Source organism: Eurytemora carolleeae, unplaced genomic scaffold (genome assembly GCF_000591075.1).
Source record: "Eurytemora carolleeae unplaced genomic scaffold, Eaff_2.0 scaffold694, whole genome shotgun sequence".
Lineage (NCBI taxonomy): Eukaryota > Metazoa > Arthropoda > Copepoda > Calanoida > Temoridae > Eurytemora > Eurytemora carolleeae.
In genome coordinates, this window is record NW_019396582.1 from 121,354 (window position 1) to 136,092 (window position 14,739).

The following is a 14,739-nucleotide window of genomic DNA, read 5'->3' on the forward strand; positions in this document are numbered from 1 at the left end:
TTTTACACTTTTATTTTAAAGAATTTAAGTGTATAAAGTTAAACCGACAAGAACCGTCTAAGCTACAGCTTTAAGAGAAAAATATGTCGCCGTACATATCCATCAGTTCATTTTTATATTTATACATATTGTGCACAGTCTAACAGTCTATACTTAAGTATCACAAAGGCCTTTAAGAGGATAAATTACATATGTTAGACAAAAACCATAATTTCATGTCCAATTTTAAAATTGGATTATCTTCAAGATTCCATCAAGGATTAGCGATAACTTTGTACCGGTCATAGTTGATTTAATTTTTAAGTATTTGCATAGTACTATTTGTGAATTTTTATTATTATTAGGGTGCTGGGTGTACTGCTCTACTGGTAGCTGTTGTATCCCGAAAGCTTGAGCTGACCAGAGCAGAGAAACATGTTCATAACTTCATGATGGATACACAACTCACAAAACGAGTAAATTTTAAATAAAACTTGTTAAATACAATTTCGAGGGATAAGAAATCCAATCGTATACTATTGTATTTTTATTGGAAAATCTGAAGTTTATTGTTTTACTGCAACTTACTGTCAAAGTTATAAGATTTGTGACTGAAAATTGGCGTGAAATTTCCGTCTGGCCGTTGGGAAGTTTTCTTTTTGTCGGGGGGGNCAGAAAAACAAACAAACAAACAAACATAACTGCACAATTTTTGCGTTTATCAAATAAAGAATATAGAGAAATTGTTGAAATTATCTAAAATATTGGAATTTTTTTTTAGTTGAAAAATGCTGCTGCTAACGTACTGCGTGAGACCTGGTTGATCTATAAACATACCAAGGAACATATTTAAAACCGGTTTTTCTTATATTATACTCGCAATCCTACTGCACCCTAAACCCTTGTTCATTTCAAGTTCGTACCTACCTTTAAAAAGCTAGAGCAAGCTATACAGTACACATAAAAACTATTTAAGGCAAAACGGGACATCTCAAGAAATAAATCAGCCCCTTCTTGAGAGATTCTAACAAATGTTTAAATGATTTCAGGGATGGTTCACGTTCATATTTTTAGATTAAGTTTAAACTAATTTTTGTGTTTTTATTTATTAAACATATTTGTTGAATACCCTAAATCCGTTAACATTTTGTGCAGAGAAAGAGACCGATTTTTCAATTCATTCTTACTCTGATTTTCTAATCCTGATATGTTTCCAACCTGAGCTTGTAGATCTTTGATAATTGATATTTCAAGCTGTAACATTTTGTTGTGGATCAAATAGCTAAAAGTTTGAAATATTAAAGGTTTACTCAAAACTGTAATGTTTTTAATCCAGGCCTAAAGCAAGCAGCTATCCTTATCTTATGTCATTTAAAGAATTAAGCAATTTTTTTATCCCAACAGAGATAACTGAAATTGTGGGATCAATCACATTTTAAAGTTGCTACTACATGGGAAACCGAGTTTGAGCGTTTTAGCGTTGTGCGCTAACTCACTCAAAAGATCGACCTCAGGATGCAAAGATACAAGGGTTAGAAAATTAGAGTATGAGGCGAGTGTACAGTTCTATTGTTTACAGAAAATATCCTTTAAAAAAAGGATACAATAAATATAAATTTTCTGCAAAAAAAATTTCTATTAGCCTTATTCAATTTTTCAAAATGATTCATTCTTCTGTTTTGTCCCCCAAATCGTAATTTAGACCCATTGACGCATTCTAATTTGATGTAAGGACACCCTGTATGCATAATGTACACTATTTTGTACAGGGTTATCCACAAAGAATAAGACTTCAGAAACGAAGCTGCACGAATTTTATACTGTCTGTTTCCTTATATACAAGATTCCATGCAACTGTAAATTTCTAAGCTTTCTTTGTCAAATCATTAACTAAACCATTAAAAGACCACATTCAAGGTAGCTAAGACTTAATCTATACTTAGGATTGTCATATTTTAAGAGTTTCAAGTCATCTTTACAGTCTCATTTTTTGTGTTTAACCCTGTATGTACATGTGTTATTTATCATCCTTTACGATTTTGTATCTGTGATAAAAGCCGTGATATGAAAACTTTTTGATTAAAACATTTACTTTGTTGAATCTTTTCTATTGATGAAACTTCTACAGAGAGGAAATAACATTCTCAAGTTGTCCAACCTTGAACTGTCTAAATTATCATTCTCTGTCTTTCATGTATCGATTTTAAATTCTAAAATTTTTTGTATTCCTCAATCGATACAATTTTGGATCTTGCATTCGTAACTCGGCATTTTTTCTCAGTTTCAGGTTTAAATATTAATTTTTTCTATTTATCATGTTGTAAGTTGTTTCAAGAATTCTACGCAAACTAAACAAATAAATCTGAAGAAATAACATAAACATAAACCTGACACTTTCTAGCGTTGTACAGATAAATGTATACACTGGAAATATATTCTAGATACTTTCTAGTTTGCAGAAATACGATCAAAGAACATTTCATCTAGAATATTGAATAGAATATTTATGTATATCATCACCTATATTTTCATCTTCAATTTCATCTAGAGAATATATAGATTGTTATTTAGAATATTATCTAGAATAATACATATTTGATATATCTTCTTCAGTAATGTCAAGAAGATTATTTAGGATTTCGTCTAGAATGTGATCTAAGAACATATTCAGGATATTATCATAATATTTAGGAATAGTATCTAGGAATAATATCTTGGATCTAGGAATAATATCTTGGATCTAGGAATACTATCTTGGATCTAGGAATAATATCTTGGATCTAGAAATAATATCTTGTATCTAGGAATATTATCTTGGATCTAGGGATAATATCTTGAATCTTGGGTTAATATCTTGGATCTAGGAATACTATATTGGATCTAGGAATAATTTCTTGGATCTAGGAATAATATCTTGAATCTAGGGTTAATATCTTGGATCTAGGAATAATATATTGGATCTAGGAATAATATATTGGATCTAGGAATAATATCTTGGATCTAGGGATAATATCTTGGATCTAGGAATAATATCTTGAATCTAGGGAAAATATCTTGGAATCTAGGAATAATATCTTGAATCTAGGAATAATATCTTGGATCTAGGAATAATATCTTGAATCTAGGAATGATATATGAGATTATTATTAACGATCTAGGATTTTTAAATATTTTTTTTAGGATCTAGAAATGATATTTTATGGTATGCTATCCAGGTATAACTATCTAGGAACTATGCACATTATCTATAAATATTAACTAGGATCTAGAAATACTTATATATAACATTAGGAATAATATCCATGAAAACCATTTAGGAACTAGGAAAAAATATCTACGAATATTACCCAGGATCTAGGAATATTATCTAGGATATATGAATATTATCTTGGATCTCAAAATATATAATTTAGGAGCTATGAATATTACCTGGGATTTAGGAATATTATCTAGGATCTAGTAATATTATCTAGGATCTAGGAATCTAATTAGGATCTAGGATTGAATATTTTCTTTAATTTTGAAATCTTATCTAGGATCTAGGAGTATTGTCTGGGATTAAGAGTTAAACTTTAGAACTTTATTTTTTATCTTACTCTAAGGGGATGATTAATTTGGTCACTTTTCTGTTTTGCCTTTTATAGTCTGCGTAAATACTGTATACAACTTGCTTTGGCTGCCTAGAAGTCTGTCCGGTACTTAAAATGAACCTGAGTTCACAGTGAGGAGTATGTTTACGATAACTTTTAAGTAACAATTCGAAATAATTTAACCATACATTACATAATTTGGAATAATATTTGGTATTCTTCCATGAAACTAACATGATATTCCTTTCTGTCCCCGGTTATAAATCTGACCTGCATGGTTAGCTAGTGAAACGTGTTGTCTCCAGTAGGGTCAGAACACATCAGAGAAAGTTCCTACTCGCCATATACGCGTAAGTTAACCTGCAGTCTTAAAGTAAAGGGCCTCATGCACAAATTGTATAGATTATAGATTTTAAAATGCTGACAATTTAAATCTAGTTCAGCAATTGTTTGCAGTTGGCTACATTTTGCAGTATTTCATATTTCTTCAAGCGACCACTCCATGTTAAGAAATAAAAATGTAAAAAAATTTACATTTTTTTACAATATTTGCTTTTCAATGATAGCTTTTAGACGTTTTAGAATGTAAAAATGTGCATTTTTTAAATCAATAATCTGTAAACTTTCCTTTTAAAATTAATTCTTTCGCAGGGAATTATATATTCATTTGAAATAAAATTTGAACTTATTCCCTCCCCTGAACCGATGAACCATTTATCCTTTATTCCTTACTTCCCTTAGGACGAAACTCGCGCTTAGCTTCTGCGACTAAACTTCTGCATAATCATATCCACTGAGTAAACTTGTAAGCTGAGGGGTTATAAACGGACTGTAAGAGTAATTTCAAGTGACCCTTCATATAAAGATGGCATATAAAGATGTTTTCCTTATACCTTATAAAAATTCGAAAAGGCCACTCTACAAATGAGATGAACTTGAAATTAAGCCTTCTCAACTGGGAACTTTAGAATGGTAGATATCGAGATCAACGCTTGATCTTCTCTTTTTTCTTAGCCTCGAGACTAACCTAATCTTGTACTTGTATCCTGAAAAGTGTATAAAATTCAACTAATCAGAGTCGCGTATCAGAAGTCGAGAAATTTTAAATTTTGCGCGCCATTTAAGATTGACATACAGAATTTTGAAAACCCGTTTTTTGATTTTTCTGAACTATATCCAAAAAAAGAGTGGATTAAGCAAGAAATATAAAGTGTTTACATAGAATATTCGGATTAAGCAGTCGGGATTAAAGGTATCACATTCTAAAGTTACCAGCTTTGTCCCTTTAACGCCTTAAATTATAAAAAATTGTCCCTCTATTGCAACAATGATGAATATTTACCTCTGAAAGAAATGAAGAGGTATTTAAAGTCTAAGATTGAACCGGCTGAAGTCACAAGTTTTAATTTCGTTCTCTGAACTAGAGAAGATAATTTCCCGTTGGATCTAGAGAATATGGAATCTGAGATCTCCTTAGTGAGCCAACCCTGAAGGTTTCAGATTTCTATTCTTCCTCTTTTTCTCTTGATTGCGTGTTAAAACTAAGGAAATTAAAGTCTTGTGTTTATTTCCTAAATCTAAGAGCTAATCAAATCTGATTCCGATATTTGCTAGACATTGATCCAAGATTTTCTAATTTTAAAAACCTTTTTCTTCTGAGTCTAATACATACCATGAGAGATGAAAATTCAAAAGTTTAAAAACTGAGAAAACTTATTTCCAATCTTAAGACGCCATTTGTCTAACAAGATGATAAAATATAGTTTTAATGACATATTCATTTATATATCATGATAGTAAAATACCTGAAATATATATTTATATATATAATACTAGCTGAAGGGCCCGGCGTTGCCCATGAAATTTAATGTAAAAAAAAATTGATTTTTTTTCGAATTCCATATAGTCGTTACTCCCATTCGTGTCCACATAAATTTCAGCCAAATCGGTCCAGGTATTTGGCCGGCTATAGGCAACATATATTATATATATACGAATGTCTTGTTTTATCATATAGATATAAATCTATAACTATATTGTACGTTTCTTCATATTATAAACAAATACTCCAGGCTCCGGAAAGTGAAGATGGACCAAAGAAAGCTGATGGACAATGCAAACACAATCACGGATATGGCAAAGGTTATAAATATTTTACTCTAGGCTTCTTTTTAAAGGGATACTTTACGAAATTATTACATTGACAGGAAATAATAAGATTTTAAGAGAACCATCTGAATATCATTAATTTGAAACCACTCTTATCCTAGAAATAATTAAATTATTTTATTATATATTTTGACAATATTTTTGTTTACATTCCGATAATCCAACTCTATATGTATGCAATGGTTTTTGAACAATGTGTATCTAGTAAATGTTCAGTTTATTTAATCAATATTGAACTTATTCTTGTATTTGACATGACTTAGCAATGTGAACTAAGCAGTAGGAGATAGTTAAATGTATGCGAGATTATTGGTAGGACTCTAGAACCTCGAAGCTGCTCTAGTTTTAATTTTTATGTCCAAGTATGAGAAAATCAAATCAATCTGAGCTGAAAACTTTAGAATGAGATATCCTTAATCCCGATTACTTAATCTGAAAATCCATTGGACTCACTTTTGTTTTTCTTTTTTACCCGTTCTTATTTGGATATAGTAGAGAGAAATAAAAACCCTTTTTTTTAAATTAGAAAGTCCCTCCCGTTTCTGTGTTTTAATCTTAAATGGCGCTAGAAATTTTAAATTTATCGGCTTCATATATATGCGACTCTGATTGGTTGAATTTTCTACACTTTTCAGGATACAAGTAAAAGATTAGGTTAGTCTCGATATTAAGAAAAGAGGAGATCAAGAATTAATCTCGATATCCAAGTGTTCAGCTCTGGTCACATATTAAAAATCCAAAACACTCCAACTTTTTTATATTTTAGACCCAGAACTCAGTCTACGAGATAGTGAGTGATGTGAGTTCTCGGCAGGATATTATGGATGAACGTTTAGCTACACTGGAGGATAAGATTGCTAATATTCAAGTTACACTTGATCTCCTACCAGATACACTTACCAGGTATACACTATATACAGGCATACACTTGATCTTCTACCAGATACACTTACCAGATATACACTATATACAGGCATACACTTGACCTTCTACCAGATACACTTACCAGATATACACTATATACAGGCATACACTTGACCTTCTACCAGATACACTTACCAGATATACACTATATACAGGCATACAAGAATTACATCAAGGCATACCATAGCTATGCACAATAACACTAGAGTTGGCAACTTTTGTGCTGGATACTCATAGCCCAGAATTCTTGATATTGATATCCATATTGGGCACTTTTAGTGTGAAGATCAATGCGTGATCTCTGTATTTCAGTTATATCTGTAGGTTACGACGGGATATCGAATAAACATTGAATAAATCGAGCTCCAAACATATCCACAACGCTTCATGTCGTTTAATTTTTCATATTTTTGAGATTATTCAAATATATCTTCGCAACCTTTAATTTTATCTTGCAAAATTTTATAGTTTAAAATATTAAAAGTCAACGGCTTAATGTTGTAAAGATCAGAGGATAATAGATTTTCGTTTAAGGGATGAATCGGTTTCTTTAATCAATTTTTCCCTGGTAAAATTATATTTTAGTTGTTGTATTCGAATATGCAAATATATTTTATCAAGAATGAATCAGCTTAATATATTTATATTACGGTATCGCTTTGCTTAATAGAATAATAGTCTGATTGCGGTGAATTAAGTGTGTATAACAATACATTTTAATAGATTTATTTTTCAATTTATTTTGTTTTATTGCCAAGTTATTTGAACTTCTGATGAAAATTTAATTTTTAATGAACTTTCCTTAAATTGACAGTAAACAAAATCATAAAAATTCCGACCCATTGAACACCACTCTATAAGATGAATGATCGGTTCGTATTGTATATGCATTCAGTCGTCCTGTCCAGTCTGGTCAGTTGCTACTCAGTGTAAAGTCGACTCCCGTTTTATGCAACAATTGAACCTGGAAAAATCACAGTGATTATTATTATGTTAAATATAAGAGCAATAAATTTTAATTAATTATACTCAGATACATTATATAAAACATGCACTTTTTAAGGCCAAATAAATTCTTGATAGATGGCAACGTATACTTTTTACACTCTCAGTACATCTTTATTCTTACGTCATTAGTAACAACTCAGTTTTTGTGTACGATAAAAACTATTAATAACAGTTATAATTTTAGACTAAAGCACATCTTAACAGTAAAATAAGTGCAAGTTTATGTGTTCTTTTTTCTGTTTTTATACTTTTTCATTTAATCTTGGAAAAAATGAAAATTTCGCTTTTCCTTGTTATGTTTGACATTTGTGACGTCGTGTATAATTGGTCCATTTCTCTCTTGAAACCTTTTGTACTTGATTATTTATTTGGTTTAGTCTATGTACAATACAGTGGTAACCAGAAAATATTTGGTTTAGTATATGTACAATACAGTGGTAACCAGAAAATATTTGGTTTAGTCTATGTACAATACAGTGGTAACCAGAAAATATTTGGTTTAGTCTATGTACAATACAGTGGTAACCAGAAAATATTTGGTTTAGTCTATGTACAATACAGTGGTAACCAGAAAATATTTGAATGATTGCCTTCTTTGTTCTTTGTTTATCCAAAAATGTTGCAGAGGATTATGTAATTGGTATGTGTTTAAACTGCTAAAAATGTTCAGAGGTCACATGTTTTTAATTAATCAGTTACAAATAATAAAATCTTATTTACATTTTTGACCAAAAGGATGAAATAAGATGCCAAATCAAAGTTTAAGTTTTTGGAAATTGAATCTGCAGGTTTAAATTTCAAATACAGTATAATTATTCATATATAACAAAATATTAATACATGATACATAATATGATATAATACTTTTTATTTTCTATTTATCTAATTTACTAATTAATGATGTATTAGTGAAAATATCTATCTTTTTTTCATAATTATACTTTTATACTTGTTTGCAGAAGTATCTACTGAGATGAAGACGGTATGGATAATATATTTTATTGTTTAGAGTGCTCTATCACCACCAGGTTAGACAGAGTATGTGTAAAGAGAAGTTTGATCAGGAGCCGGAGAATGTACCAGTCCTAGGGCATATTTCATCCAGCAGGAATCAATATTTTCAAACTCAATCTTAAATTTGAAAATTTTCAAGAGAAGCATTAAATGCTTCCTCTTTTTTATTGTGTGTTATACCGGCAACTTTTCTACATTTTTTCTGATAGATATTTTTCTCCTTGAGTCCTAAAAACTTTTAAGATCAAAACTTAAATGGGGGAAGTTAAGTTTCAATTAAAGATAAAGGTTATTTGGATATAGAATGAAAAATGTAAAGTTTTGTGAACATTTTTATTTTATTTTTATTTGAAAAGCTTGATCTCCAGATCTTGTCCTCAAAATCCCTGGGGGCATCATTCAGCCCAGCAGCAGCAGCAAGCCCAATACCAACTAAACACACCCAACAACATAAACACTTTCCCCTCTCCGGGGAACCATCTTCAGAGTAAAAAGGTGCTGTCTCAGAACTCAGTTGATTGTCAGCAGAAGGGTGGGTTGGGTGTTCCCTCCGTTCTTCTCTCTCAGTCCCGTACTCCTCCACCCTACACGGAGCAGCATAGAACAAATCTAAACTACTCAGACTCTCATAAAAGTGATTCCTATCATGATGACGAGGAACGTATAGCTCCGCCCTATACGGAGCTGGGACGAACCCCTCACTACCCGCCCCTAGGTTCCACTCCTTCCTTCCATCAGAAGAATAGTTTAAGCTGAAATTTACTCGAACCCGTCCAAGTTACAACTCCAAGTACACTTCCTAAAAAGACACATTACAAGTGCACGGAAGTGTGAGAAGTCTTTTTACCGAAACTTTAGTGATTTTATATCTTTAAAATGAGTGTAAAAAGACTGATTAATTTCTATTTTATAGTTGTTGTTGATGCGTCCAAATATTACAAGTGTGTGCTATATTTCTCTTCAAACTGTATGTTTATAACGAAGCTGTTATTCATGTTCACATCAACATTTACACATATTTTTATATTCTATATCTAGCCAGTAAATCATTCATAAAACAAGTTATCTCGAGAATATTTTTTTAATTGCGAAGTTTAATCATAAATGAAAGATTTATGGTTGAATTGTATATAAACATATGCGAAAATATTTATCCCCCCCTGAATTTGCATAAAGTGCTAAAGAAAAAGTTGATACTGATAAGGGTAAACGAAAACTTTCAGAATTTATTTCGACTTTAAAAAAACGAGATTTTTTTTTGTCGAACAGGGTTTGTTAAATCACGTGATTTTTCTTTCGTCAGTAAATAAATGCCCCGCATTGTCAAACTTTTCGCAAACATATTTGGATTTTATGAGGATCGTTAAACCTCTCTTTTTCAGTCTAAGAATTATTTGACGACCAATTTGGCCTATGAAACCCTTGGTTAATAAAATTGTCTTTGCTTCCCTTTAAACAGACGCAAATCACTCTTGAAAATTTTAAATCCTTATCTAGGAGTGAATATGTTTGTGTTTTAGCTTTGATATTCAAAGTCGTCTTCATTATTCTGAAATTGCTTCGTCCCCCGGCTCACAGTATACATATATTTAACCCACAGATAATAGAGCAGTTTCGCAGGAATGTAGAAACAATTTTCTAGCTGATAATTGCCTTAAGTTTTTCCCCAAAAGATATATTATAGGTATATAATTATGCTAGCGTGTACCATGTACATAAAAACACAATGTTGCCAGCCCTGCTATCAGTATCATGTCAACTGTTACTAATGTTACTCATGTTTTGTTGTTATTCCTATTATAACTTATGTGCTATTATCCGCTTCAATATTTCTATTGACATTTATAAAATTCAACTCTTTAAAGCTTTTTGCTTTTCCTTTAGTGGATCTGTATAGTGTACATTGTACATAATGTACATGAATAGTAAATTAAATCTTAATTCTGTTCAAATCTAAGAATTGACGCGTTCCTTCTGATAATACTTGACAAGATTAAAATCTAACTATATAACTGATATAAAAAAGGGGAAATGGTTAACGCCCCCCCCCCCATCCCTTACAGTCTTATATCCCCTCCTTAAATCTGTGAAATCTCTCAAAAATGGATAATGCATACATTTTTAATTTTACTAAACATTAATAAATATCAGCATATCACCCCTCCCCCCGCCCATCATCTTTCGTCTTTTATTCATCACATTTATTTAGGGATTACATCTATATATGAAATTTTGGAAAGTTCATCTTAAATTTGAATTTAAAACTTTATTCATCAAAGGTCAAATTTAAATTAGAAGTGTGTTAATTGTAAATGCAGATATCTTTTTACAAAAAAGATCAAGAAGTGAGTCTTTGACACAAACTCTGATTTTCTGATGAATATATCTTTGCACCCAATATCGTAGACCTTCAAGCTATGAATTATATGAGATCAAATATTCTAAGTATGAAATATCAATCGTTTACATCATTTGGTTCCAAAGATATAAGGATTCAAAAATTTGAGTATTTGACAAAGACTCAATTTCTTTATCTAAATTTTAAGAGCTAAAGAACTTAAAAAATGGTTACGACTTTTCAACTATATTCTATAATATATATATATATATATATAGATATATATATATTTACTGTAGATTTGATATGTCTCAAGATTAAAGAAGGAACACGACCTATCTAGGTTGCTCTTGTTACTGATACTAAATTAATCATAAACATGTTATCAAATTCCCCATTCAAGTTTCCCAGTCAACTATAAAAGATGTGTTATTTTATATTAATTATTCAATTTTGAAATTTAAAAAGATTTTATTTTAATATTTACTGTCGGGGGGTTGGAATATGTTCAATCTTTTAAATGTGAAATGCCTTATACTCATTAATCATATGTCACATTTTGTGAACATTTCCCGTTTTGCTAAAACCTCATGGAGTTATGAAATGCATTTCCTTTTCTGCTAAATATAGAGTATGGACAAGTTCTAAAAATATAAGATTCACAATCACTGTGTTTATTCAAAATTCTGCGATAATAGACGAAATATTGTTATCCTATAAGTATACATATATGTACATGTTCTCAAATTACAATAAAATGATTTTATTTATTTCTAAGAGTTGTAAAGCTCCTTGAACACCTCTGTTCAGCTAACATGAGAAATCAAAAAAGTAGTTTTGAATCCACTTAAACAGAAATGGTTTGGTCTAGCATGAATATTTATTAATAAAGCTCCGGGATAAAGTTTTTGATTTTGGTTCTGAATGGGGGTTATAAAAGTCTGTAAAGAAATGCGAAATTGAAATAAAATAGTACCGAATGCTAAAAAACCGAAACCCACATTTTTAAATGCGTGAACACTCCTCTTAGTAAAACAAGGAAGAACGGAAAACAAGATTCAATATTTGTTTTTATTATTGTTATAGCTGGAATCAATCTCAGTTCTTGGATGCTAGAATATAAAATTTCCCTTTCAAAAACATATTTGTATGACTAGAGTATATATATAGATTTCTGAATACTTGATTGGAGGGTCAATTGAAATTACGATCACAGCCCATTTAAGTCAGAAAGTTTTTTGAGAGGACTGGAAGCATGCTTGAAAGACATATTATAGTCTATTATTAATAATAAGCTTCCAATGTGATGTCCCGGTACCGATGACATGTTCTTCAACATTGTATATATAAAATAAACCTATAAACTATATTTAAGCTAGAAATGGAGGCAACTAAGAATCATTATTACCGGCCCTTTATCAAATCATAAGACTACACAGTGATAATAGTAATATTTCTTGATTTGCTCACCAAATAAAGCTAAAAAATTTACTTTTGGTAAAATAGTTTCCGGAGGAAGTGGAAAATCAATAAAAGGCAGAGAAGAACAGAAGGAAGAGAATTTCAATTTTTCTATTTCTTGAATCCTGCGGCAGCCATTTCCCTGGTTCCTGACTAGAATAGAGCAACATTAGTTCAACTCTTCAACTAATACCACGTCTTACACAAAAAAATGAAAATAGAAACAAATTTTTCAAACCTTCGGTCATATTTTAGAAATTCAAAAAATAATTTGTTTACAAAGAATATTCAATAAAGCCCCTACTTTTTTATTGCAACCTATAATGTAATCAGAGCTGGGAACTTTAGAATGGTGGATATCGGGAGTAATGCTTGATCCACTCTTTTTCTGAATCTCCAGATTAAATATTTCTTGTTCTCCTCATCAATTTAATCTCCAGATAAATTACCAGATCGGGATTAAGGATATCACATTCTAAAGTTTGTACGAAACCTGAGATTATTTTAATGAGCATTCGATACCCCAAAAAAGAAGTATAAAAATCAACCAATCAGCGTTTCATGCTAAGATGTTTGGATGAATGTTTGTCAAGACTAACGTTTAAAATGATGATAGTCCTAAAATGTGATAAAATATATTTTTTAATAAGTTCATATTAACATGATTAAATTTATATTTGCTTAAATGTGACCAGCTGACTTTAATTCAATCCAAAAAAAAATTGCTAATGTTCACTGTATAATGCACAGGGTTACCCGCAAAATATGAGACTTCAGAGACGATTGTACGGAATTTCTTTAGTCCATTTTCTTGCATTCAGGGTTCTTTAAAGGCCAAAACTGGCATATTTCTGTGCTTGACCATTTAGTATAAGATCAAATTACTAAATTGAATGCAGAAACCAAAAATAAAGCTTCAAATCGTCATATTTTTATAGTTTTGGGTCGTCTATACAGTCTCATCCTTTGTGGGTAACCCTGTACCATAGCATACTTTGAAATATCAAAGGTTTACGGCATCAGATATCAAAGATAAAGGATTAGAAAACTTTTTAATGTTTCTCTCTCTAAACGTTTGTTTATTCTCCTATCACTTCCATTAACAAAAAGGAAATGATTACTCTCCTCATACTTAATTTGTCAAGTAGGGGTAGAGTGTTCAGTTCGTTTGCGCAAATATTTCGTAACAGATCGGAAACTAAACTTATCAATGTGATTATCGGTTTTAACTTCTTAGATTCAACATTTTTGGTCAAATGTTATTTTTACTAAATAAGATTAACTATAGAGCTAAACCATTCATTTATTATGCTTCTATTTTATAAAAAAAATGATTTAAAAAAAATATTTTCGTATGTCACTTAAAGTATGTATTGGGATGATACATTTTATCTGGAAAGGAATTGATTCACAAACTCTGATTTTCTAATCCTTATAACTTTGCAACCAAATGTCGTAGACCTTAGATTATTTGATCCAACATATCTAATAGTTTATATTAGATATGTTGGATCAAATAATCTAAGTATAACATTTTAAAGGTTTACACCATCAGCAAAAGATGTATGGATTAGACAAATTAAGTTTGTCGCAAAGATTCAATTCCTTTCTCTGTAAATGACCCAAAATGCAGTAACAAATGTCTATAGAAAGTGAAATTCTTTACTTATCAAAACTATAACATTAATAACAATATCTATTCAACAAAATCACACAGTGGAAGACAATAAACCCTATGAAAAAATCGAACAAAACAAATGTAAAAGGTAAATAACGTAAAAAATGTGAGAAAAATAATTCTTTACTTTTGCTGTGTTTCAGCTTTTTCTGCGTTTAAGAATCCAAACATGGATAAATACGCAGAAAAGAATATCAGATCTGAGGTACAATTACCCCGCCAAATATTGAATTATTAATCCAAAAAATTAATTTTTAAACCAGAAAGCTTTAAATCGATGTATATGAAAATATATAAAATTAACAAGAGGAACAATAATTTAGATCGTTTACACAGTAAAATTGATCAACTACTCGGAAAAATAGTTTCAGGAAATGTCAGGAAATGAGTCCGGGGTCCATTAAACGTTATCCATTGAACCAAATAATACAGAATCATTATTAAAATATACAACGTTTACAATAATACTAATTTAAGTTTCTTGTAAATTGAAAAAGATGATGCAAAACTAAAACTTGTGTTTAATGTTGTAGTATTCCAGCATGTTAGAGCTGAGACCAGCTTTCCTCCAGATGGTT

General features: G+C 30.6%; 1 protein-coding gene across 2 annotated transcripts in view; it reads left to right on the top strand.

The window, feature by feature from the left end:
* The window catches only part of LOC111705878 (small conductance calcium-activated potassium channel protein), a 43,333-nt gene extending 33,578 nt beyond the window's left edge, over positions 1-9,755 (top strand). For both annotated transcript variants that reach the window (XM_023478576.1, XM_023478577.1), the window contains exons 13-19: positions 345-455; positions 761-820; positions 3,852-3,919; positions 5,642-5,711; positions 6,505-6,641; positions 8,680-8,778; positions 9,053-9,755. In XM_023478576.1, coding sequence (XP_023334344.1) covers positions 345-455; positions 761-820; positions 3,852-3,919; positions 5,642-5,711; positions 6,505-6,641; positions 8,680-8,778; positions 9,053-9,440 — 933 coding nt within the window. In that variant the 3' untranslated portion in view covers positions 9,441-9,755. The remainder of the gene's footprint in view (positions 1-344; positions 456-760; positions 821-3,851; positions 3,920-5,641; positions 5,712-6,504; positions 6,642-8,679; positions 8,779-9,052) is intronic.
* The last annotated feature ends 4,984 nt before the right edge of the window (positions 9,756-14,739 follow it).